Raw genomic sequence first — 26498 nt, 5'->3', positions numbered from 1 at the left:
ACTTGTGGTGTGGGATGAGCTACGTGGGAGACACCCACACGACTTCATTTCTTGGTCAAGTACTGGCACAGTGACACTAAGCTGAATCAGAACCAGAATCAGCTGAGAACTGATCTGAGGTTTTTGATTGCAGCTATGGCCTTTGACAGGGGAATTTTTCCTCTACTGCTTTTAGATGTTCCCACAAATAACAGAGTCTTGGGTTCCCTCGAAAGATACAGACCAATTCATCCAGGGACTTCACTCTGAAAAATGCTCACTGTCAGTGCTGGAAAAGTTAAAATTGGTACAACCTTTCTGGAGAACATCTTGTAATACACTTATAGTGCGTTTTGATTCAGCATTCTGCTTCTAGAAACCTGTTCTGCTGAAACATGCCAGTATTTCACACACATACACATATACATATTGCAGCAGTGTTTATGATAGGTAAGAATTTTTTAAAAAATCTAAGTGACCATCAATAGGGGAATGATTAAATGATGATATATGTGTACAAGACTAGAATCAGATCTACATCTGCTGATGTGGAAAGACAACTAAGCTACCGTGTTAAGTGAAACACCAAATATGAAACAAAAACCTAAGGAAGAGTTTGACACCTTTTTGTAAATTAATAAGAATATGATATTAGCACATGTACTGGAAGTATTAACATCACTTATCTCTGGGATCTGGGAAGAATGCTAGGGGACTTTTATGTATAGCTTTTATATTTTGGTATTGTTGGAATTGCACAATGAGCTCGTATTACTTTCGAGATCAGAAAAACTATAGTTTTTTGTTTGTTCTTTTAAGAAAAGGGACGATATCTTGAAACTGATGACAGTAGAAAGAATTTTTCCCATGATTACTTCCGGAAACTTCAGGTTAGGCTATCTATAGAGTTGGCCCCAAAGGAGAGGGGAAGAGTCAGACTGGGGCGGAAAGTGGCAGAGAAACATCCCTGTGCTCCGGGAGCTTAGTGGGTGTCAGAGGGAGCCAGCGGTCCCCAGTGACCCCGGCCCCCTGGTGTTCGTGCTCGTGTGTAATCTCTTTTCCTTAAATGTGACTAGACCTGCTGCCTTGCTTCTGATGAACAGAATACAGGAAATAAAAGAAGGGGGAAAAAGAACCATAGTAGTGACTAAAACAAAAGAAAAAACTTAAAAAAAAAAAAACGGAAAGAAAAAAAGAGAGAATACAGCCGGTGTGATGGAGTAACGAACCCCTGTGATGTCTATCCTGCTGGAACCCTCGCACCCTCTCTCACGGGCTCACGTCAATGACGTCAGCTGCCATGTTGTGAGCTACGCTGTTGAGAGGCGTAGATGGCCAAGAGGAAAGTCTCTGCGGAGTAAATAGCTGGCGAGAAACCGAGGCCCTTAGGCCAGACACCTGTGCAAAAGTGATCCTGCCTCACTGGAACCCTGCGGAGAGTGTGGCTCCCAGCCCCGCGCCTTGATCAGAGCCTTGAGGGAGACCCTGAGCTACAGGACCCAGCTAAGCAGGGCCCAAATTCTTGACCCACAGGAACCGTGAGATGATAAACGTGTGTTGTTCTAAGCCTCTAAGTTTTGTGGTGATTTGTTACATGTTGGATAAGTGATACAGTAGGAAAATGAATGTGACCCCCTCCCCACTCAAATGGGCAGAGGCTTTGGGGCAGCAATTTATTAATGAACTCTATCTGTATGAGGAGGTCACCTTTTAGGGCTGTCAGTAGAGTTTCTAAATTTGGAAACCACGGGTAGTTCTAAGGGATATAGATAAGCATCCTGGAATGACACCCGGCCTCCTTTGCACAAGTGTTTCATACACCGGGGGGCTTAAACTGTTAGCGTTGAACAGAGGTACTTGTGGGAGCCTCCAAGGTGGCTTCCAGTCACCCGTGCCTCCTGGCACTCATGCCCTTGTGAAGTCCCACAATGAAGCAGAGCTGGCCCGTGAGACCAGCACGGTACTGCAGATGTCACTGTATGTGACTTTGAATGTTAGGCCACGAAATTGCAGCTCCCGCCTTGTGCACTCAGTTAGTTTTCTCTGGTGGAAGCCAGCTGCCATGTTATGAGGACACTTAAGAAGCCCTGTGGAGAGGCCCGCAGGAAGAACTGAGGCTCCTTGCCAAGAGCCGACAACAACTTGCCAGTCTTCGGAAGGAGTTGCCTAGGAAGCAGATCTCCAGCCTCGGACAAGCCTTCAGAGAGCCGCAGCCCCGCTGCCATCTGACTACAACTTCATGAAAGACTCAAAGCAAAAAATACTCAATAAACCATTATCAAATTCCTGATCCACAGTCTACGGCCATGCTACTCTGAACAGGCCCGATCCTGTCTAATCTCGGAACCTAAGCAGGGTCGGGCCTGATTAGTACTTGGATTGGAAACCACTCTAGGAAGACCAGGTACTGTAAGCATAAAAAATAAATAAAANGAAACTGTGACAGATAATACATGATTATTGTTGTTTTTTAAATGCGGTTTATATCCTGATTTTTTTATTTTTATTTTTTTATTAAGTTTATTTGTTAACACAATTATATAATTTCAGGTGTACATTATAAGTTGACATCTAGATATTTTATTATGTGTTTACTACCCAAAGTCCAGTTTCCTTCAGCTACCATATATTTGATCCCCTTTACCTTCTTCACCACCTCTACCCCCCCTATATTTGACCCCCTTTACCCCGTCTACCTCCCCGCTCCTCCCTCTAGTAACCACTAGTCTATAGTCCATGTCCATGAGTCTCTGTTTGTCCTGTTCGTTTGTCGCTTTTAGGTTTATAGCCCACATATAAGTGATATCATGCGATTTTCAACTTTTTATGTCTGGCTTATTTCGCTTAGCATCATTATCTCGAGGTCCATCCATGTTGTTGCAAATGGCAGTATTTCATCTCTTCTTATGGCTGAGTAATATTCCATTGCATATATGTGCCACAGCTTCTTTAGCCAATCATCTATCGTAGGACACTTTGGTTGCTTCCATGTCCTGGCCACTGTGAATAATGCAGCTATGAACATCGGTGTGTAAATATCTTTTCGGATATGGGTTTTCAAGTGTTTGGGGTAAATACCCAGCAGAGGGGTTGCTGGATCCTATGTTAGATCAATTCTTAGTTTTTTTGGGAACCTCCATACTGTTTTCCATAGTGGCTGTACCAATTTGCAGTCCCACCAGCCGTGTATGAGGGTTCCTTTTTCTCTGCACTCTTTCCAACATTTGTTATTACTTGTCCTGTTGATTATAGCTATTTGATTACTGTTGTTTCAAGGTACTACGTTTTAGAGTAATTCATTATGTGGAAAGAGGTAACTAATTCGCTATTGGTTTTTTTTTTTGTTCAACGTTCATTTATTCAACCAATATTTTCTGCACATCTGTTCTATTTAGGTAACTGTGCTAGATGCGAGGGAACTATGGTGGGAAAAAAAGACACACAGTGCCTGTTTTCATGGAGTGGACTGCTTAGTAGTGACACAGATAATCAAATAATCATATAAATAAATGTAAAATACAATAGCGCCAAGTGCTACACAGGAAAAGGGCTACAAGCTACGCAGGGCTATGAGGGGGACCTAACTTAGTCCATGTCCATGAGTCTCTGTTTGTTTGTCCTGGTGCCCCTAAGGAAGTAAGTCGAATGAGGAGTTCGTTAGGTGAATGGAATGGGGAAGAGAAGAGCATTCCAGGCAGAGGAAGCCACGTGTGCCAAGGCCCTGTGTGGACGGAGCACGGCAGAGGGGCTGAAGCTGGGGCCACCGTGGCCAGGGCTCAGAGTCGGAGAGGGGCGGTGAGGCTGGGAGACAGAGGCCCATCACACAGAGTTTTACGGCCGTGTTAAAGAGTTTGGGTTTTATACTAAGAGCAATGAGAAGACTTGAATGCCTTTTAAGAAATATATTGAAATCAGAAAAATATAATTTGATTCTGAAATCTTTGATTTAAAATAATTTGACTGTATAGAGAATGGATGGGCAGGCATCTGTGAGACCAGTTAGTTCGTTTCAGTAATTCAGACATTGTTACCAACAAACGGCATATTTACAAACACAATTAGCCCTTTTCTTAGTATTCTTTAAAAAAGAGTAAGTTATGTAGACATAATTTTTGGCTTCTCAGAGTCTACTTTCTAAAAAAATCAACAATGGTAGGGGCAAATAGGATGAGATGTAGACATATAAGATAGTTGGATAATTGAGAAACAACTCCAGCCAAGACCCAGATCAATCAGTCAATTAGTACATTAAGGAAAGATAACTAACATATCCTGAAGATCTAATAGCGATGCCAGCCATCTGACACTCTTTATCTATTTATATCCGTTAACAACTTCATGCTATAGATGACACTATATTCACTTTACTGATGAATACACAGTCTCGGAAAGGTTTGACAGAAGCCACATAGCTTGCTGGGTCTGTTTGTTCCAAAGTACAAGCTTGTTTTATTACAGCATATCACTTACATTTCGTATATGACTCCACTTGAAGTCCTTCATGTAGTGGAAAAAGTTTTATTTATAACTAGAAACCTAAATTCTAGTTGGTCACTATAACATATATATTTCACCAGGCAATATACTTCTCTGAGCTGACTTCGTTAAAATGAGGACAACAATATTTTTCATTCATTCATTCATTCATTCATTCATTCATCATTTGACAAAAGGTACCTGGTCCTTTCCTAAAATTTATGAGGGACCCCAAATATGTGCAAGTTTTTAAAGTGACAAAAGATAAATAATCCATAGACCCTGCCCTAGAAGAACCTATACAGTCATGAGTTGGATAACGAAGTTTTAGTCAAGACACACTGTACAGATATACTGCTTTTTAATTTTTATACTGTATTTTTACTGTATCTTTCCTTTGTTTATATATGAATATCTACTATTGTGTTACGATTGTTGTTTTAAGGTACTGTATTCAGTACAGTAACATGTTGGATAGGTTGGTAGCCTTGGAGCAATAGGCTATGTCATTGAGCCTAGGTGTGTAGTAGGCTATTTCAACTAGGTTTGTGAGAGTGAAGTCTATGATATTCTCACAATGACGAAATCATCTAAGGACGCATTTCTCAGAATGTATCCATCCTTAAAGCGACACTTGACCGTATATGAAACACACATTTATTGTTTAGTGTAATAAGAACCCCATTTCTGAGACCTTTTCTTTTTTTATGTTCCATCCATAGAGTTACAATAAAAGTTTCCATATTAGTAAAATGTGGTCCACAGTTGATTGACTCAGAGGTTGGATCTAGATTCAAGTTGGGCCAATCAGAATCCTTCCCTGGGACTTTGGACATGAAACTTGAGAAAGAGAAGTCAGTTTTGTCTGAGTGCCCGAACTTCAAGATGGAAAACTGAAGGGGCTTCTGGTGGAGATGTTTTGTCATGTGACTGGTAAAGGAGAGGAAGCTGGCTCATGCTAAAAAACAAGAATGGGACAGGCCTGCAGAGACATGTAGGTATGAGTTTTAGGTGACTGGCATGTAAAGTGAAGCAGAGCTTGTCATTATTATATTGTCCAGTGTCAGGAAGCATCATTTACACTAATTCCCTATGAACAACATCCCTTAGAACATAACTATATGGCATGAACGGGGTCTGCTGGAATTGTGCTATGAAATAGTCCTACTGTTAGTTGGGGATTGAGCTGTAGATAAAGGCCAGGGCCAAATGACTCAGATATTGAATATAATTGAATGGCATGTGTGCTCTAAAACCCATGGCAGACATTACTACCATGGTCTGCCTTCCTGCTGGGCCCCATCATGACCTACTCAGCACAGCACTCCAGAGAGTCACCATCAAGCAGCACGTGCCCTGCTTGGATACTTCCTGGTGTGACATCTGAAGCGCGTCATTCATGAGTGGCTGTGTCTCAGCAGCAGATGTTTTCTCTCTAGCGAGAATAAACACCGGGTATTACATCCAAGCTAAGGAAAATTTTGCTTTTCATCTGAGGGCCAAAAAGCTTTAGAACCAGTGTTCAATCGTTAGTTCTACCATGGTATTGCTTAACATATGATTTAATACAAACAATCAACTGGATTCTGGAATGCTGACCAATTATGTGAGTTTTGATATTATGCGGTTCCCTCTGCCTGGTATTCCCTGTCAGTTCTTCTCTATCTGGCAAACTTTTATATAGCCTTCAGGACCTGGTGAAATGGTTATATTTTCACAGCTTTCCCCTAACATTCACTCTTGGAGAGGTAATTGCTCACCATCTCATAGTCTACTTGACTATTCCTTTTTCCATGCTAGCTTTCTTACAGAATAGCGGTCATTGATCGTGTGTCTTTTCCCTAGAATCTAGGTCCTGAAACATAAGAATTGTTTTTTACGTACTCTAAGTAACTCCCGGCATGAATGACAGTGAAATTGTACCTTGACATATAAAATATTTGGGGTGTTTTAGCTGTATATCTTAAGAAAAATGCCCTCAAGTCCTGAGAAAGGCAACCAAACTAGTCAGTTAGGAGCTGTGTTGGACTTCCTCATGAGCACAAACTAATTATGACTTGAACCCTAAAAGCTATAAAAATATGAATAATCTCAATTATATAAAAGTAAAATATTCTTCATAATAAAAACCATGATAGAGCCAAAAGATAAACTGTGAAAAAATATTTGACATTCCTATCACAAAAGGCTCATATCCTCTATCACAAAAGAACTCATAAAAAGAGCTCTTACAAATCAATGAGAACAAGACCATCAAATGGGCAAAGAAAATATATAAATGTACCGGCAATACAAATATAAAAACACACAGGAATACATACAAATACAAGGGACATATAAAAATACAACTGGCTCTTAAATATATGAAAAGATGCTCATGAAAAGAAATGCATATATATATCTTTTAAAAAAATCTATCAGAAGTGCAAAGATAAAAATGTTTGATGACAAATACAGAGGGAAGGTAAAGGGGTTGGAAAACAAGCATGCTCTTACATTGCCGTAACAAGTGTAACTGATATGACTTTGAAGGAAGGTATATCTATCCAAATTATAAATGCACACCCTTTGACCGAAAATTCCACTTTAAGGAACTTATCTTTAGGCTTAGAGCATAAGTAAAATAGCTTGTGTAATGCTGTACAGTGTTATCCATTATAGCATTGTTTGTAATTGCAAAAGATCAGAAACCACCTAAATCAATAGGGAAATGGTTAGGTAAGTTATGGTACATTCATTTTTAAAACAGAATATTATGCAGTCATAAAAAAGAATAAGGAAGTTCTTTATGTACTGATAGGAAATTATTGCCAAAATATACTGTTAATGAAAAGGCAAGGCACAGAACATCATATACAGCATGCTAGGCTAGTATTTATATAAACAAAGGGTCGAAATTTTATAGGTATTTGCTTGCAAATGCATATACTATGTATAAAAAAAAAGTCCAAGAATTTACTAATATTACTTGTTTAAAAAAAAACAGGGGTAGAGGAAAAATGTATCCTTTTTGCCTTTTGAATATTGAGTCTTATGAACAAATGACTCATTTGAAAATAATGAATAAAAATTTAAATGAATCAAATTACAAAATCATAGGTCAATGAAAACACTAACCTTTAACTTGGTCATCAAATTGAAGAAAAAAATGTAGAGGTATTTCTGGAATCTTGATTTAAGTTTTGGATAAACAAAGGGAAGCGTGATGTTATTCAGTGGCTTTGTCCATTCATTGCATTCCTTACCCTGAGTGGACATGATTAGAAAATTTAAGTATAAATAGAAATAGAATCAAGAAAGGTGGTATAAGTTCATGGACACTATTTAATGATTTTTAGTCTTAAGGGAAACAAAAAGTCTTGAGACAAATCTTTGATCTTAGAGGGTGATGCTAAATAATGAAATAGTGAAAGCTGTTCCATATCTATTTCTGTGGTGCTACTGTCAGCCAGAGGTAAGCTGGAATTTAGTCCCTTAGCCATTTTCTCAGTTTCTAGCTACACACTGTAAAGGCTGCATGGGCTACCCATGGTGGCTCTAGTTTCTACCTAAGCTTGATAAGTTCTCTGCCTAAATGTTCACGTTGAAGTAGATTGTCTTATGACTAAACATGATTGGATCTAGGCTATTTGAACCGAAGGGGAATTATTTTGCTCCTTGTATAGTTCTCAATTTGTGCTTCTGATATATTGTCCCATTCTGGAACCCTAGGACCTATGCATATCACTTGGGTATATCTTAGTCAGATGATGAGGCTCTATCATTATTATGCAATCAATAGATATTTGGTGAATATCAACTATGTCAAGGGATTGTGGCGAATGAGTAGGACACAGATACTATGACTTCAGGAAGGCTGTACAGTCTAGTAGAAGGGTCGAGTGGGTATGTTCTAGACAGTATTAGCTAAATGCTGGGCTAAATATGGGAGTCTTAGTATGCTGGACTGTGGAATTCAGGTGAGTCATGTACTATTCAATTTGTATCTCATCTGTATGGCCTTTAGGGAACTGTTTCATAGAGAAATAAGAGATGTAAACATAATTTGTTTATTATCATTAAACATCCAAGTAACATAAATGATGAAGGAAAACAAATGTAAGAGTGAACACTGTCCGATGTTGCTTGTGGTTGGCTTGTCAATGTAGAGAAGTAGCACCACCTTGAGGCACATGACACACCATACCTCTGTGCACCCCAGGTCTCTGTAACTTGACAAGTACAGAGGAGTTTTGAACCGTTTTAAAATGGATTTTCACATATTCTATCGGTGATGTTGGGCTGAGGTGGAGAGGGGGTGGAGGATAGGTCCATAGCAGGAATATGGACAGAAGCCGCCTTGTTTTAGATCACCCCTTTCTAAATATTCAGAGCCTATCAGATTTGTTTTTTATTTGGCTTATCTTCCCATTCCCAATCGCTTTGGCATGCTCTTGCACGTTCTGTCTATAAGGTGAAGTTATTTGTATATCTAAAGGGAAAATAATGCATTTAAAAATTAGTCTTAAATTTTGAGTCATTTGCTTAATTGCTGGCCAAGGCAACCTACGGAAACAAAAATCAGCATTTTCACAGTTTAGAAATAAGCAATTTAAACATTTTGCATCAGTTAGAGAATTGTGGGAAGGCATTTCTTAAAATAACCTGCTTGAGCACCATATTACTTAATTAGTAGAAACTGAGTCTGAGTGCCTCGGCATGAGCATAAGACAAACTAATTGGAAAAAACGAGGCAGGAGGAGTAGAGAAAAAAAAGAGGGAAGGCAGGTAGCAGATACAAGGACTGGAGAGAAAAAGACAATAGAGGAAAGAATTAGGGAAAAGAAAGGATGCAAAGCAAATGAAAACAAGACATGGAAAGGGTAGAAGTAGACAACAGCAGGTTAGAACCTAGTCAAACCATACAAACCAACCACAGGCTGGCTGACGTGATGGTGCCATGCACAAAAGACAAATATGCTGTTGGGTTGGTGCCTGATGAATGGTGCCTTGGATCCTTATCCACATAGGCCTATGATTTTGGTCTGATTTCCTCAAGCCCAGAGTTATCAAGGGATCCTCCATTTTCCAGGATTTCCCTGCAAAAATTCTAAATTCAACTGGCTTTGAAATCAGAAATGTAAGGGCACTCGAGAAGCGTGGACAGAGATAAGCTTCCAATTTGGGGTATCTCTGAAATGGAGCCCAGGCAATTATATCGAAGGTGGCTAAAAAGATTCTTAGGCATTAAGCAAATAATTTTTAGTTATGACCAAATAATCTGTTGAGCTTGGAAAATGAAATGATAGATTGCAGCTCTGGTTCTTGTTGAATGGAATTATAATAAAACTAATTAAAATAGAAGTTAATACATCATCTATGAAAACCTGGAAAACAGGGACCCTATTAAAAATCATGGGCAAGACACAAGAGAAACTACATGCTTTGAGAAGCCCAACCCTCAAGTCGCTTTCTTCTTTTCTAGTGGAGTTCCATATTTTGTAGGTATTGACCTCTAACTTCACTTTAAAAATAATCAAAAGGCAGGTAAAACTCATGGTAAAAAAATCACTATGCTGAGTATGCCTGTAGTTGTAGTGCCTTTTCAGATCTTCCTTCTGACTTTTACACCTAACTTTTGTCTCTCTAAAAGGCTCCTGAGTGGATTTTACCTCTCTACAGTACCCCACAAGCATTAAGGTTTGAGATTTCTAACCCTCGTTATGTCCTGGAAACATCTCTATTCCCCACGCACCGGACTTTAAAAAGAAGTGTAGTTATAACGTTAGAGTCAGGCAGATGTGAGTTGGAATTCTGGTTCTGGGGCCTATAAACTGCGTATCTTATACATATTCTCTAATTTTTCAGTACTGAAAATAAAATATACAATGGGATTGACATAGAGTAAGTACTCAGTAAAGGGTAGCTTTGTGTTTTAATTTACCTATTCTCACTCAGAATCTTGTTTTGTAAATTAAAAGCCATAACCATATGCTGGGGGACTATGGCTTTGGTTTCCTATGTGTGTCGTGTCATTTTGTGTTTAATTCATAAACTTGTGTAACTCTGGGCCACATGGACTTAGGCAGGACTACTGATGTTGTTTCAGTGTTGACAGACTACTTTTAAATGAACACTCTAAACATAATTGACATCTTAATGATCAAAAATACTTAAAGAATACAATGACTCATACCCATCTTTTATAAGTAAGGCTCTTTATTACTAACGTAAAATGCTTTCCTTCTTATAAAATTTAATTTCCCCATTCTTTTACTATTATAAAAGGGGTGAGAATAAGTGACCATCAATGTCTACTATAGCTAAAATTTTTTTTCTATAATCTCGACTTTTTTTTTTTAAAGCCAAATCCTCTTAATAACTTCCACTGTCTAGATCTTTATGTTAAAAACATTAAAACCATAGAAATACCAACAATTAAACCTACTTCAACTTTCTCTTCTTTCTACTCTGTTCATGCCGGTTGGACTTGTTCCCTCTGCCTGTGCCAGGCCTAGTGCAGATTGATCTGTCTCACCTTATTCCAGTCTACCCCGATTTTGCTGTTCCGCCAACAATGATTAACTGCACTTAGAGTCAAATACTAAAGCATGACATTGAAGTGCTTAAATCTTACTTCTCAAATAGGCTGAGAGCAACTTGTGAGCAAGGTCCAGACATTACTCTTCTATCACGTCCATCATGATCGTAGGGAACACAGTAAATGCTTAAAAAAAGAAAAATTTTATTAATTTGTACAATCTACAGATTGATTTCACTTCTATTAATGGATTTCTTTGAGATAGCATATTTATTAAGTATGGCTATTACCTAATGATCAAAAAGTGTGTGTGTGTACGCCATTTTTTCCCTTTAAAAAGTGTCAAAAACAAAACAAATAAGAATGGCTAAAATGAAACAATAAAACCAGATTCCGGTAGAAGGGAATAGGTGGTAAAAAACCACTTTTGTGCCAAAGGCGCTCCTTAGCATTTCTTTTTCCCACAGTTCATCCTGACAACCTTTCCACCACAATGGGATTGTGTCACGGTCAGTGTAACCATGGCCTGACATTGGGCAAGATGCATCCATTGAGCCAGTTGTTCTCAGCTGGCATCCATTCTGACTCAGTCCTTATGCCGTACTATTTGTTAAATTTACTTATACTATTGCTCCTGGGTAAAGCTGATTGGCTGGCTGATTTTGAACACATCCATTCTTGTGACTATAAAACATGCAACTCCAGCATTTTCCTCAACACTCTGGTCATGAAAGTGATGTTAAAGAGGATTTTACGAAGAAATATTGCAACATCACTTTTGTTTTCATTTTAAAGTTTGAAAGTGCTTATGCTGTACTTGATTATCTCTAACACCTACTGCTTAGCTTCTCTTCATTTATAGCCCTCTGAACTGCCTCGTAGTTTCTAAAGCTTTAAAGCAGGAATCTATTCAGTAGAAAAGAAAACAGAGATTGCTCTGAGTAGGTAAGGATTAGAAATAGACTTGAGGTGTCAGAAAGAATTTAAAGGCTGGGAATAACTGACTAGCTGCTGGACAGATGTGCACACTCTACTCTAGGTCTTTGGACAGGGACACTAAAGGTGCACAGCTGGCATCCAGAGGGCGACAGAATCACTCTAAAGGTGACAGCAGTCTCTGGCATCATTAATGACTCTCTCCTCTTCTCTACCACCTTATATTTAAATTGAGTAGTTTTATAAACCTTCTGTACCAAACTAGTTCTTGTCAAGAGTACAAAACATGGTGCTAATACAGGTAATCTTTCCTCTTAATTAACTATACATTCGTAAATATTAAAGAATTAGAAAAATAAATTATTCAACACTGACATTTTATTTTCCGAACTTTATCATTTTTACAAAACAAAACAAAAGGCAGGTATCAAAAACAGCAGAGCTTATAGGATTTCTGCACCAGTTTTCACGTCAGTGATTATGAAACTGGTGTCCAAGGTAAATACTATACACAGGCTGATTTCCCTCTTGGTCATATGCATTCAGGTGGTTTGTTTTGGAGCTACTGAATCATATTTTATAAGCACCGGTCATTTTTTTTTTTTTGAGAACTGATTTGGTTTGTCCAACAAAGTAAACACTTTTTCCTCGCGTGGCTTTTTTTTTTTTAAACCACTGAGCTAAAATACAGAATGTGTGCGTGTTTGGATCTGAACCAAATCTTTTGAGATCCCAATTACCCTGAAGAACACTGAAGACATTTATAGGGCATATTAAATACTGGTTATATACCTCATAATGTCTAAGGCAGCTACTATAGCTCTATGGGAAGTATCATTTCATTCGGAGGCCGCCCAGAGTTTGAACTACATCATAGTTTCCATGTCCTTTCTGATTTGGAGTAGTTTCTCCAAATAGGGCCACATAATTGAAACAAAGTTTTATGCTCATGCCAAAAAGGCTCTGGTATTTTATAGATACATCTGTATAGAGCAAGACTCCTTGCTCTGGACCCTGGTGACCAAAGAAATCGAGAGGCCATGATTATTGGATGCTGAGAGGAAGAAGCATACTTAAACTCACATGATCTGGAGGCAAGCAGAAACAAAACTGGAACGCGGTAGTGGTGCTCACCCACCACTTGTCCCAGAAACACATTTTGCTTAAATAAAGGAAGTATGGTCCAGTTTTGCAATGTTAATAGCTGCCAGTCTCTGAAAAATATTTTTTATAAGAGTCATTTCCTGGCTAGCAATGAGTTAGGAAACCAGCATCCAATTTAGATCACTATTAGTTAAAAACAAAACTAAAAAACCAAAAACAAAAAACAGAAAAACAAAAAATGCCAGCCAATTAAGGGGTTAGAAATTGCACAATTAAACGTGAATGTAAATTATACTATATACAGATTGGCATACACATCACTGAAATAGTTTTGAGAGCATGAAACACTTCTGTTGAAACATTCCCTCTATGTCATCCCAATTTTCATTAAAGGAAAACTGATATGTAATTTTCTTCTTTATAGATATGAAAGAGGAAGCAAGAAGGCAAAGCTGAGAGAAATAGATGCTACCCAAAGGGCAGCTGTGGCATTTGGTTGTTTTGGTCTTTGTACCAGCAACTCCCACACCCACAGGAGACATCCAGCTCCTGCTGGATTACACGGTTTTTCTGGCAGTCAACACTCGAACGATGGACCCCACTCCTCCAGCAGCAAGTGCCTAAAAATAAACCAAAATTAACTGTTGGCAGAATCAAAAAAGGTCAATTCTCCTATCAAGTAAATCATTTTTCTTAAAGAAGGAATGTGTGCAGCTATTGATTCTAAATTTACTAATTTTCATAAATATTTCATGAGTACCTATTATGTACCAGGCACTGGGGATACCTTCAGAGTCCCTGACCACATGTGCTCACGTTCTAGTGAGATACATTCTAGTATGTTGTTTTCAAATAACAGTATGTTCTTAAAGATCCACAGCATAATGTCCTTTCCTAAAACAGATGCTCAAATATAAATTTAGGGCATTTATTCCACTCTCTTATTCTCAGCACTGTCAGGAAGAAATTCAAACTTGAACAAACTATCCTAAGTTCCATTTAGTTAGAATTTATCAGATTTTTTTTTCTCCCAAGTGAAGAATTATTATTTAATATCTAAGAAATTAAGAACTTTGACTTTACCTTGAAAATCAGAAGTCATGATCAAGTATCTGAAGCTCTGATTTACTCGTGTTCAAAAGCACTTACTGAATACCTTTGTGTATTGGGTACTGTGCTAGATACTGGGGATATAAAAGTGAATAAATACAGCATTTTATGGTCTACTAAAGAGAGAAAGATATATACACAGATCATTTTAATATAATTATGAAGTGACAGAGCTATGCTTTAGGTGCTATAAAAGAACAGAGGGCACAAACCCAGCCTGAGGGTATAGAAAAATGTGCAATGGTTAGGTAAAGTTTCCTGGGGAAAATGATAAATTAAGTGGACAAGTAGGTAACAAACTGACATGAAAGGATAAGGAGGCACTCAGGCAGAGAGAAAATCATGAGCAAAGGTACAGAGGTGTGAAAAGTTATGGTGCGATCAGAGAAAGGGCTGGCATTGCTGGAGCATAAGGGGAAGAATGGTATGAAGATGAGGCTGGTCTTGGGAACCTAGACATTATTCTTCAGGTGACTGGCAACGGTAGATCTGGATTTTAGAGAAAGCATTCTGGTACTGGGTGAAGAAATTTGAAGGAGGGAAAACTGGCCGCTGGGATACCAGTTTAAGAAGCGATAGCAACAGACTGGGAGAGATGCTATGAATAGTTACATTTGAGATGTATCTGAGTGGATGATCTGAGTATTTAGGAGATAAGATTGGCAAAAAACTGGTGACTGAAGTTAAGTGTTTATGAGAATTAAATGAGTTACTATTTTAGAAAGTACTCGGAAGAGTGCTTAGAATATAATAAGTGCTCAATCAATGTTTGCTATCATCCTGAGGCTATACTGGAAATAGGCTGCTTAGGTTTTAAAGCTGGCTCTTCATCTGTATACTGAGGATGATAAAGATGTTTATATACCTCATAGAGTTGTTTTAAGGATTAAATGAAACATAATAGTACAGCGCCTGGCAAAAACAGAAAGTGTTCCATGAACAGAATGACTACATAAATTATTCTCCAAATTGATATTATAGAATTAAAGGGAACTATTCATAATTATGTTGAAACAGGCATAAACTGGGCTGTCTTGGGAAAACTGGGAGGTATGATCCATAAATGTTAGTTTTTTTATTTGATAGTGTATGAGGGTTAAAGTGACTTGGTCAAGGCAAAACAGCAAGTTTTACTATCTAGTCTGATCTTACGTGTGTGTTTTCACTCAGATACACAGATAAGAGCTTCTGAAAACCTGAGTTTTGGGAATTGTAAGATGTTAGAGAATATACCCCGTACCTGTGGCTGGTTCTATTTAAATGTTACATTGTTTATATTTATATAAAAATAAGAGTTGGGATTAAACATTACCTTACCAACTTGTTACTTAAAGCTAAAATTCTTTCTACCCTATTTTGATGAACAGTGTGCTAGCATCTGCTTACACTGCAAAATAAAATGCATGAAAACAGTAAAAGATATTTAAGAATTTTTGATCCCACACCCAATTTCTTTTATTTTTAAAACCATGGTAAAATATAACACAAAATTTGCCACTTTTAACTACTCTTAAATGTAAAATTCAGTGGCTTTAATTACATTCACAATATTATACAAACATCACCACTATTTCCAACACTTTTTCATCAGCCCAAACAGAAACTCTGTACCCATTAAGCATTAACTCTCTAGTCTCCCTTCTTCCCAGCCCCCTGAAACCTCTAACCTAGTTTCTGTCTCTATGAATGTGCCTATTCTAGATATTTCATGTAAGTGGAATCACACAGTATTTGTCCTTTTGTGTTTGGTTCATTTCACTTTGCATAATGTTTTCAAGGTTCAGTCATGCTGTAGCATGTATCAGAACTTCCTTTTTGAATAAAAAAATATTTCCATTTTATTCCATTTTATGTATGTACCACATTTTATTTATCTGTTCATCTGTCGATGGGGAGTTGGGTTGTTTCTACCTTCTGGCCATTGTCAAAAAAATGCTTGAATTTTTTTGCTTATTTTCTTTTCAAAGTTTTGATTTAGTTCAAAGTTTGAAATTATGTTGAATAAACAATAATCATTATTGAATAAACGTAAGTGCTGCAAATCAGAATCTCTCAAGTCTAAACCCAGTAAGCATAAATCTAAAGTTTCATTTTCACACATTTATATGTAATAACAAAGATGTGTAACCAAGAAGTCAGTATTACTTAGGTGAGAGAGGTCGTCACTGTCCTCTATAAAGAAACCAGTCATACAGAGTCACAATTCACAACTTACCTTTTCATGCCATTGCAATAACACAGCACTGCTATTGTCAGAGGGGCTCTCAAAGCCTTTGTAAATATACTTCATTAGGAGATCCACACCATTCTTGTCCAGGGATTGAACTGCCTTTTCAATATCATTAGCTTTAAAAGAGATGAGCACCTTCAGGACAATGCTGCCTGCCCGGTCCTGAAGGTAAATAAATAACAGAACATTTAGACATATGTGTGTGCAGGATTAGTTTCTATTAGAAAGGCCACACTGAGGTGACATTTGAGTAAAGACCTGAAAGACATGAAAGAGGAAAACTTGGGGATACCTGAAAGTACTTCAGACAGAGGAAAGAGCAAGTGCTATTAGTGTGGGTTCAAGAAATAGCACAAAGACCCAAGGTGGCTGGAGCGAGAAAACTGCATTGAAGTTCTACTTTGAACCATCCTTCAGAAATGTTATTAATAAAAATTTAAGTTTTTAAGAAAACTTAAGTCTCATTTCTATAGTCAAGTGACTACAGATGTAAGATACAGTGGTCTTCATTTATAATGATCTTTTTTTTTTCATAAAAGGCTGCTCCAACAGTAAAGCTATTTTTTGTATCCATCAAGTCAAGGGAAGAGAACACTAATTTACCCTTTCAAGAATTCATTTCTCCTTCTATTCAAGACAAAGTGATATCTTTGGCATAAATACTGGTCAGGATTTTACAGAACGTTTCTACCACCTATTGTTATCTTCAGTTTAAAGACTATGCAATCACCCAATTTAGAAAAACATCCTTACATCCAGAACTATAACCTACCGCCCCCAAACTGTGATAAAACAGACTCATACAAAAGCAGAAGGTGGTAAAATTAAAATTTCAATGATTTTCCTCATAACTTTTAAAAACCAAATAAGTTTTTCTTCTTATAAAAAATTATGTTACCTAATTATTACACACTTAGTTATTACTACTATTCATCTAAGGAAATTCTTGGGGTTTCTAGGTTGTATGAATAACTATGAACAGTGGGGTCAATGCCCTGGGTTTCATTTTAAACAATAAATAATGAAGTAAATAGGTTCTTAAGAATTACTGAAAGACTGCTGCAGGGAATATAAGTCACACAGCTTTTCCTAAGGGCGATTTTACAATACTGTATGTACCAAAAGCCTTACACAATGTGCATTCTAAAATCCAGTGATTCGCTTCTAGGAATTTATTCAAAGGAAAAAAATCAAGAATTTACCAAAAATTGTGCATTTTAGTACTTTTTGCAACAGGAAAAAAATAGGTCAATAATCAAAAAATGTGACAAAAGATTAGTTATATATGCAAACATTAAAAAAGATGTTATAGAAATAAACTTATTGCCAAGATGTCCATGTACTTTGCTATACAACTGAAAGAGCAGATTATAAAATTCCATTTTTATTTTAAAAAGCTACTCATAGAAAAGCTGTATAAGCTTATAGCAACACCAAAAGCAGTAATTATGATCTTGTGGTGGGTTTATGGATGAATACCTTTTTTATCTCCCTCCATCTTTGAGTTTCCTATAATAAATATTTAATATTTGTATGACTTTTAAAAATCTTGAAAAAGTAGAATGTTTATTTTGTAAAGGTTTTATTTATTCTTCAAGACTTTGCTCAAATTCCACCTGTGGAATTCCTCTAAAAACACAGAAATGACCTCTGCTATTTGAACTTAGTGTGTCCACCAGGCAGCATTATTATATCTCAGTGTGTTATTTTTTCATATGTAAATTTTTACCTATTAAACTACATTATAAACTCTTCTATGTCAAAGATAGTAAATAGAATATCTGTTGATTTTGTGACACTTCGGAGGATTTGGTAAGAATGCCAGGCTATCAGCAGAGTTCACTGTGTCATCCGTGACTCACCTTCACAGCCTGACTCTTGGTGTTGATAGGGGGGTTTTTCAGAGCTGCCTGCAGGGCAGCTGTCATGTTTCCTGTGATGGAAGTTAAGGGGATAGCAGAAAAGGGCAGCCTTCAGGAACCACTGGTTCTTAAGACTTGACTTTATGCATAAAAACTACTATGGTCACTATGTTCAATATTGGAAAATTCAACATGTTGGTTTCAAGGATGTCGATCAAGTGTAAAATACTGAAAACAAGAACGTTAGAATTTAATAAAGCAAAGGCTGTTTCATCCTCGGTTTTAATTATCAGACGAACACTTTAATAACCTCTCATTTCCCAGTTAGACATATATAGAAACATTATCCAGTGACATTTTAAAAGACAAATATATATCAGATTAGGCCCAAAATGAAAACAGCCTATCCTCAACCGAAATATCTTTTTACGTGATTCTAACTGGAAAAATAAAGACCAAACTTTTACTAGAATTATATCCTGTATTAATTGAAACACTGGGGGAAAATGCTTTAACAATCTGAATGATATATGTTAACGATCTCTCAATATTGATGAAAAGAGACTTTATATTTCAATGACCCTTAGGTGGTAGCATAACTTTTGTTTTAGATATTTTTGCTCATATTTCATAAAGGTTATTCAAACTGTCCTAGGCCATACCTATTACATGTAGTCTCTCTGAAAGCACCAGTGAGTTAGCATGTATGAGACAAGGAAGGCCAATCAGACTGTCAGAATGTACAGTCATTTCCCTAAAAGGAAAACCACAGAGCTCACTTGTTCCTTCATCTGTAGTGCTTAACCAGCATTTGTCTCCTCTGGTTTCAACAAGACTAGGAGACACTATCTTTATAAGCAGATCTACTATATGGATACAGCAGAATCATTTAAGAGTCATCTCATATCGTCTACGTTAGTTTCATAAAACATCATTTATCCATCAAAAACAAAGATTGTTTTTCGACAAAATAATGTTCACCATTTATTTTTTTGAATAAAAAAGTCTGACCAAAAACCCTATGGTTTGTGGTAAGCTGTTATTCTCAAGCCTTAATGGACTTTTAGAGAAGCAAGTCTTTTGTAGGCTGGTTCATTTTTAAGACCTCAAACACCAGTCTTTAAATGCAAAACAGCAACAGCTGATTGTGAAAGTTGCAGAAATCAAAGAAACATCTGTATGTTGATAAATGTTTAATGCTGTATTTTAGGTGCTTTTAAGATCAGATATAGCTGCTACCAAATATTTTCACTCATCTATTCCGTTATAATTTAATAGGACATCGATGAGTCTACAAAGCCTTCCTTATGAATACACCCAAGTATAATCAGAAATGAGTGAATTCAGTCAGTAATTGAGAATCTCTAAAACTAGAGTTTTGGTTATTGCAACATTTACATTTTTCTAAAAAAGATCTCATGTAAATGTTCAAAGTTATGAATATTCAAATATGCAAAACCAAAACCCAGGAACTGACAGCCACAGTTTAATTAAAATGGAAACGATTTCAGCATTACGAAAATGATTCTGCTTTGTACGAATGGCTAGTCTTCTATTTTATCCATTGAGGTTTATTTTAAATATTTCCAGGGATTCTCCACATGCATCCCCTGTCTTCTTTCCATTGTCTTGCTCAGCAGGTAAAGCCTCCAAGCTTCCTTCTTGGAGTTTTGTTATTAGTACTCACTCCCCTTCCCCTCCCGGTAAACAAATTCTGCGCAACCTGTATTTTGCAAAATCCCTTTTTCTGGAAAAAAAAAAAAAAAAAAGCGTCCGCGGGACTAAAAGGACAGAGGGCCTCATTCAGCAAATCGCCCCCATCTCTCCCGGCATGGAATAAACTATCCGAACACTACCAAAACAAAAGCACCACCACGACAAAAACAAAATCACCCCCAAAACGCCCGTTCCTCCCCGTCAGCAATCTCTGGAACTAATGTGACCCCAGGAAACAGCGTTGTGGGAGGAAAACTTCGGCGCCCCGCAACAGTCCTGATCAGCCCCTAAGCCTCCCCAGCGCCGCGAGGGCGCGGCCGGCACAGCCGGGGCCGGGAGGCTGCGACTCCTGGCGCAACCTGAGGAATCCGGGCGCGGAAGGCGCGCTGGACCTGCAGGTTTCCGAGGGCGGCGCCCTGGGGATACGGGCGCCCTGCTGAAAAATGGGAGAGTCCCCTGCCCTCTCGGAATGGGGAACCCCAAAGAGACAGGTTCAAGCCGCGAGCGGCTGGGCGCAGCTCCGCGCCCGGCCCCCCGTGTGGGGCCCGTCCCCCTCAGACCCTACGGGCGCGGGGTCCCGGGAGACGGGCCGGGTGGGGTGGGGTGGGGTGAGGTGGGGAAGCCGCCACACGCAAGGATATTGCCGCAGGCAGGAGTCCACCTCGCCCTCGTCGGGCCCCGCCTGTCCGTCGCCCCCGTCTTCTTCGTCCACGAACTTGTTCTCGTCGTACTCATCTACGTCCACCTTCCGGAACCGGGCCGACGACACCGTGTTCTTCGACATCTCCGATCCGGAGCGGTGGCAAAGGCCTCTTCTCCGTGCTGCCTCTACCTTAGCAAGCCCAGTCAGACAGGAACCCGCAGCCTGGTGCCTTCACTTCCCTCTTCCGCTCTGGGGCGTCGCCGGCAGCCCCGGCTCCGGCGGTTCCGGGCCTGCGCGCTGGCCCCGCTCCTTCCTCAGGTTCACACTCGGCTCCAGCCTCCCACGCCGCCCCTGCTCTTCCCCGGGGAGCGCGCGCGAGGCTAGGAGCGCGCTGGACGCAGTGCGCAGGCGCGGACTGTCCGCAGGAAAAAGTGGGGCGGAGCCAAAGCGGCGGGGGCGGTAGGGGGCGGAGCATGAGGGAGAGCAGAAAGCGGTGCCGCGGGCACCGGTAAGAGGCGATTGGTCGTCCAAGTGCCTCACGTGATCCCAGAGGGTTTCCATAGAAACGCTTCTCTGCGGTCCTGTCTAGGGGGTCTAACGTTGGTTGCGATGGGCACTGGGGGCGGGTGGCCTTGGCTTTTGCTGCCACCGCCGCATCCAACGACCTGTCATCCGGGTCCTGCGTAGGGTCCGGCTGGCCCGGACTTGCCTCAGAGGTGGGATGGACTGGTTGTGGGACCAAGTCCCCTGCGGTCGGCAGGAGTATGAGGCGAGGTGATGCAAGTCCCGGCGCCCAGCATCGTTTGAGTTGTCAGAGACAACGCTTCGGATTGTGCGCTGCCAGTGGCTGCGCCCTGGAGCCGGGAACCCCTTTCCCGGGGTTGGAACTACGCTGCACGGCCAGCGGGAAGTCCCCAAGGACAGAATCGAGAGGTCATATCTTTGTCAGTGCTGTGTGGCAGCACCGCGGAGGCACCTCCAGAACCTGAACTAGGTATCATTTCCATTGGGAGGGACTGTGTCTGGACAGGGGCTGGGGTCGGGTGGCAAAACTAGGGTGAACCTGTGGAATTTGTGGTAGGGTCAATCACTGACATCTTAAAATAAGTGGTTGTGTGGAGCGAGAATGCTAGAAAAGGGTAGCGGCGAGTTATGTTCTCTGGTGCCGAGGGGAAACAAAATGTGTAACAATTAGTAGAAACCAGACGTTTAAGATTAATATTTGTGATGTAATATTTAAGCGATCCCTCTAGGCCAGCTTTTTATTATATTTGATATTCCCATTTCTGAGAGCAAAGCTCTTACTGAGGAGGTAAAGGCACTAAAACTGAGGAAATGATTTTATGCTGTGTGTAACACTGAAGTACAAATATTTGCGGAATAAAATTATTTTGGACCTTTGGTTGGACACTGCTCAGATGGGTTTGTTTTGCTGACATCCTATCAGGTCTACTTTAATTCCACCTCTGGCAGAAGGCCGGCTGTTGCCCGTTAAGGACCCCAATCCTTGGTTTCCTGTGCTGTATTGAAAAGAGCACTGGGTTTATAATCAGTAAAACCTGGTTTGAATCTTGAGTCTTTCCATTTATTTGATTGAGGCATGCCATTAAAATTCTAAATCTCAGGTTCCTCATTGCTGAAGTGGGGCTAATAATGTGTACTTCACAAGATTATTCTGAGGATTAAATACAGCACAGTGTTTCGAAGCTCTAAAATGTACATGAATGTGAAATTCATGTTACCCGCACCATTGATTTTGGCACTAGACTTATATATTACTTAATGACATATCGTGTTTCATCTTGACCCTGGAAGAGATGGAATGATTCTGGAGAGCAGTGGCTGTCTTATATTTCTTCTGTATCTTCCTTTAGGTCTGACATAAAGCCAAGGTACTCAGTACATTCAGGTACTCAGTTATTCTTTGATGAATGAATAAAATGTGAAAGGCATTATAATCTGAGAATCACACTGAGAATAATGAACCAGTAAAAAGAGGAAGATCTCAAAATCAAATCTTCATTAGATGCATATTGCATATGCATGTATATATGTATATCAATATGTATATGTATGTATTAATATATGTGTACATATATACACATGTGTGTATACATATATATGTGTATGTATACACACACACACACACACACACACACACACACACACACGAGAGAGAGAGAGAGAGAGAGAGAGAATGAATGACAGACACAGACACCCCTCAGGAGTGGACTGCATCTTTTTTTCTTGGGAGGAAGAAACAATATGGCATTTTAATTTTCCCAATTAAATCACCCTTCTAGAAGATAAATCATTTAGGTGATGAAGTGACATTTCTTTAAAGTAACATTCAAATTATGAACAAAAATACTTTTAAAAACTCCCCAAGGACTGTCTGAAGACAGCAAAGAAAAATTTTCTACTTGTTGATAATCTTTATTTTAAAAAGTCATATACCAAAGTATCAGATCATTATTATGGTGAATGACATTATATAACTTAGAATAAAGATTTTTTTAATACTTTTTCTGTTTCAATATCTTGCTAACTTTAGTAAGAACTAAACAATATACTTGTTTAGATGCTAAATATAATTGTACTTTTTGTTCTTCGAAATCAAGATTTTTTGAAAAGAAAATTGAACATTAGAAGCACTATTGAGAGCAAATGGTAAAAAGGATTTAAGAGCTAATACATCTCTTCCATTTCTATTTTTTTTTTTTGTATTAGGTCTTATTTAGAAAATTTCTTTATTTTCTTATTTTAGAACTGGGAAAGAATCCCAGAGTAGAAAGCAACTTAAGGGACTAGAGAGAGGAATTAAAAAAAATCGAGTTGCTCAAGGATATAATTGTTTATACTTGCTCAGACTTGTGCTCTACATATTGAATGTGTTGAATATGATGAATTTTCAGCCGCATAATACATACTACATTTGAGATGTAGTAATGTCAGAAATACCTTTTCCAATGCAGTATTTTTTATTGTCTCACAATGATAAGTACCTAGTACATAGTAGGTATTTAACATGTTTCTACCCAATGAATTAATAATTTGACAAATTAATTTTGGAATCACATTTAGAGATTGAGTATTTTTTAATAGACACATTAATTACCTCTCCACAGCTTTAGGGAAATTTGTGTGTGTATGTGAAGAAACCTGTCCTTAATTATCATTTAATTAGAAAATACACATTATTACACTTTCTTGCAAATTATAAATTTCTAATGTTAATCGTGGTATTTCATTCATTTTAGGTGATATTATTCTCCCTATTTAAATTTTCCAGAAGAGTGCTTATCCCTGAAATAAAGGATCTAAAAAGTTTTAAGACATTTTATTTATCGTGCAAATAACCTGGATTGGTTCAATACTAAAGTAAGCCATAATTTTCTCGAAGGTATTGCTGCATGAAAGTATATAGCTCCTTCTTATTTTCTGTGATGATGCAGAGAGTAGATCTTAGTTAGAAAGGATTTTGATAAAACTGTTGTGTAATGGGTTTTTCCTTTCAGATATTTTAAACCAAGTTCTCTACCCACAATGTGCTTCTTTTTCCCAAACTTGCCACTAAATTCTTAACAAACCAAGGCCTTGAATCCTGCAGCATGGCAGGTTATTATTTGAAATGGAAGTGAACTAAGTAGTAATCAAATATGTCGAACATTAGAAGCACTATAAATATAAAATAAATAAATTTCAGTTCTGGTAATGATGATTTAATTCCATTAATGATGATTAATTACTGCAATATAAAAAGATTTTTTTAGCATGTTACCCATAGACTATATTATGGTTTAATGCTTGTACTTAATATCCAAATGAATTGGTTCTATGTTGGAACCACCAACCTTCAAAAGCTTCAGGTTTTTTTTTTATTATTATTAATTTTAGCTCTACATATGATTACACACTGAGGCAGAGTAGATAGGATGAACTATTTTACAACAAGACCTTTATTTATATATTAGTACTTAAAAGATTAAAAACATAAATCTGTACTCTTGTCTCAGGAAAAAAGTCAATGCTAAATTAAAGAATAAACCTCGTTTGTAAACATTTTAGTGATTGGGACTCTATTTCTACTTAATTTTTTACCTGTTTATGATAATTTAAAGGGATGCTATATATATAAAAATTTATTTATTTCATATTCTTTCCTGTTACTGGGATCTGTTATTAATGCTAACAGCTGTTTTGAGGTTACATGTCTTATCACAGTATACGATCATGATATTTGAGGAAAGGATAATTTTCATCATTTACATCTTCTTTTCTAATATTTAAATCACTTTTCTTTCTTTTTCTTATCTGTTTGCATTAGCTAGACTCTCGAAAACAGTGTTGAAAATTGGCTTCTTTTCTCTGTTTCTATTTTAATAGAAATGTCTTCGGTATTTCACCAGTTTATATTTCCTATTGCTTTATGATTTTTTGGGCATGATGGCTGAAATTATCAAATGCTTTTATCATTAAAAAGGATTTAATGATAAAAATCATGTAGTTTTCAATCATTAATTTATTAATATAATGAATTCTATTTACATATTTTTCTGCACTGAACCATTCCTACATTTCTAGAATAAACTCATTTGGTTACTATTTTTATTGCTCGATAGATTTGATTAATTTGTATTTTATTTACTTGATTTCAGAATCTATATGTGTAAGTATGATTGATTCATAGTTTTATTTCTTTGTGTTCTCTTTATCTGGTTTTGATATTAGGGTTAGTCTAGGTTTGTAAGATGAATTGAGGCAATATCCGTCTTTTTTCTATGCTCTGGAATAGTTGGAGTATTAGAAAATTGCTACGCTATTTTTTCTTTGAAAGTTATAGAATGTGCTTTCATTGCTGGGCTTGCTCATATTTTTAGAGGTAGGTCTTTGATCTTCTTTATCTCCAGTGATTATTGACTTGTACGGTTTTCTTTTATTGAGTCAATTTCAGAAATTATATTTTTCTAGTAAATCATGCATTTCATCTAGATTGCCAATTTATTGGCAAGAAGTTGCACAAAATATTTTCTTACAGCTATTTTAGTTTCTTCCATGACCATAGACATGATGACTTTTCTCATTGCTACTATTAACTAAGCAAAATATTAAAATCAACATTTTTTTCTTTTTTTCTCCTCCTAACCCAGTTGTCACAAATTCTAGAAATATCTCTTTACTCCTTATAGAAAATAGTCGTCTCAGACTTTGATAGAATTTGAAAGATCTACAATTCATGTCTCTACTATCTATCCTTATTAATATTTTATTAATAATAGTAACCACTTGATGACTGTTTATTGTGTGTTAGACACTGGTTAATAAACTTTTTACTGTACTTACATTATTTAATCCTTAGAGTAGCTCTAAGGCCTAGGAATTAATGTTCCCATTTTATGAATGAAAAAGTAAGGCTCAAACTGAGATTAGTTAACTGAGCCAGTGATTCTCAGTGAGCAAGTAGCAGACTGATTTAGGAATTAGGACAGTCAGATTCTGAAGCTTGTGCTTTTAATCACCACTCTGTGCTTTCAGTAAATCTTTCTCATTATTCCCAACTCTACTACTTACCTTGTGCTAAAATAATTCTATAAGTATCAAAGGTTAAATATATCCACACTATAGCTTGAAATGAATTGTAAACTGTGAACTTAAAAAGATCTTGTTAATAAAATGATTTTTTAAAAAGATATTTATTTCTTTTTCGGGTATTCCTATGAGCTTTCCCCACCTGTCCCACCTGTCTAGTCTCTGAGACTGGACAAAGAGCCTGCTATCAATTAGCATACCACAAAAGATGTCTCTTTTTTGGTATAAGGAGAAATCTGTAGGTGTCGATTAATAATTACACTTAATTTTTTTAAAATTGTGGCAAAATACCCATAACATGAAATTTACCATCTTGCCACTTTAAGTGTACAG

The 26498-nt window shown here is 37.8% G+C and overlaps 2 protein-coding genes and 1 pseudogene across 3 annotated transcripts in view; 2 read left to right on the top strand and 1 right to left on the bottom strand.

Annotated features, from left to right (window-relative positions):
• Window positions 1-2275: 2275 nt before the first annotated feature.
• On the top strand, window positions 2276-2395 carry LOC120617807 (uncharacterized; annotated as a pseudogene).
• Window positions 2396-12271: 9876 nt separating this feature from the next.
• ARPC5 (actin related protein 2/3 complex subunit 5) lies at window positions 12272-20936 on the bottom strand. Its single transcript, XM_039881285.1, has 4 exons — window positions 20575-20936; window positions 18218-18290; window positions 16341-16517; window positions 12272-13635 (listed from the first exon to the last, which is right to left on the bottom strand). The coding sequence occupies exons 1-4, from the start codon at window positions 20715-20717 to the stop codon at window positions 13573-13575; spliced, it is 456 nt and encodes a 151-aa protein (XP_039737219.1). The 5' UTR covers window positions 20718-20936; the 3' UTR covers window positions 12272-13572.
• Window positions 20937-21154: 218 nt separating this feature from the next.
• Window positions 21155-26498, top strand: part of RGL1 (ral guanine nucleotide dissociation stimulator like 1) — a 205325-nt gene continuing 199981 nt past the window's right edge. Inside the window, exon 1 of one of the 2 annotated variants that reach the window (XM_039881255.1) lies at window positions 21155-21570. The gene's annotated coding sequence lies outside the window, so the exon portion shown is untranslated. The remainder of the gene's footprint in view (window positions 21571-26498) is intronic. The other variant, XM_039881257.1, reaches the window with a different exon arrangement.

This window comes from Pteropus medius, unplaced genomic scaffold (assembly GCF_902729225.1).
Source record: "Pteropus medius unplaced genomic scaffold, Ma_sr-lr_union100, whole genome shotgun sequence".
In the NCBI taxonomy this organism is placed as follows: domain Eukaryota; kingdom Metazoa; phylum Chordata; class Mammalia; order Chiroptera; family Pteropodidae; genus Pteropus; species Pteropus medius.
Note: the sequence above shows the minus strand (reverse complement) of the source record. Positions and strands in the feature narration are given on the sequence as shown.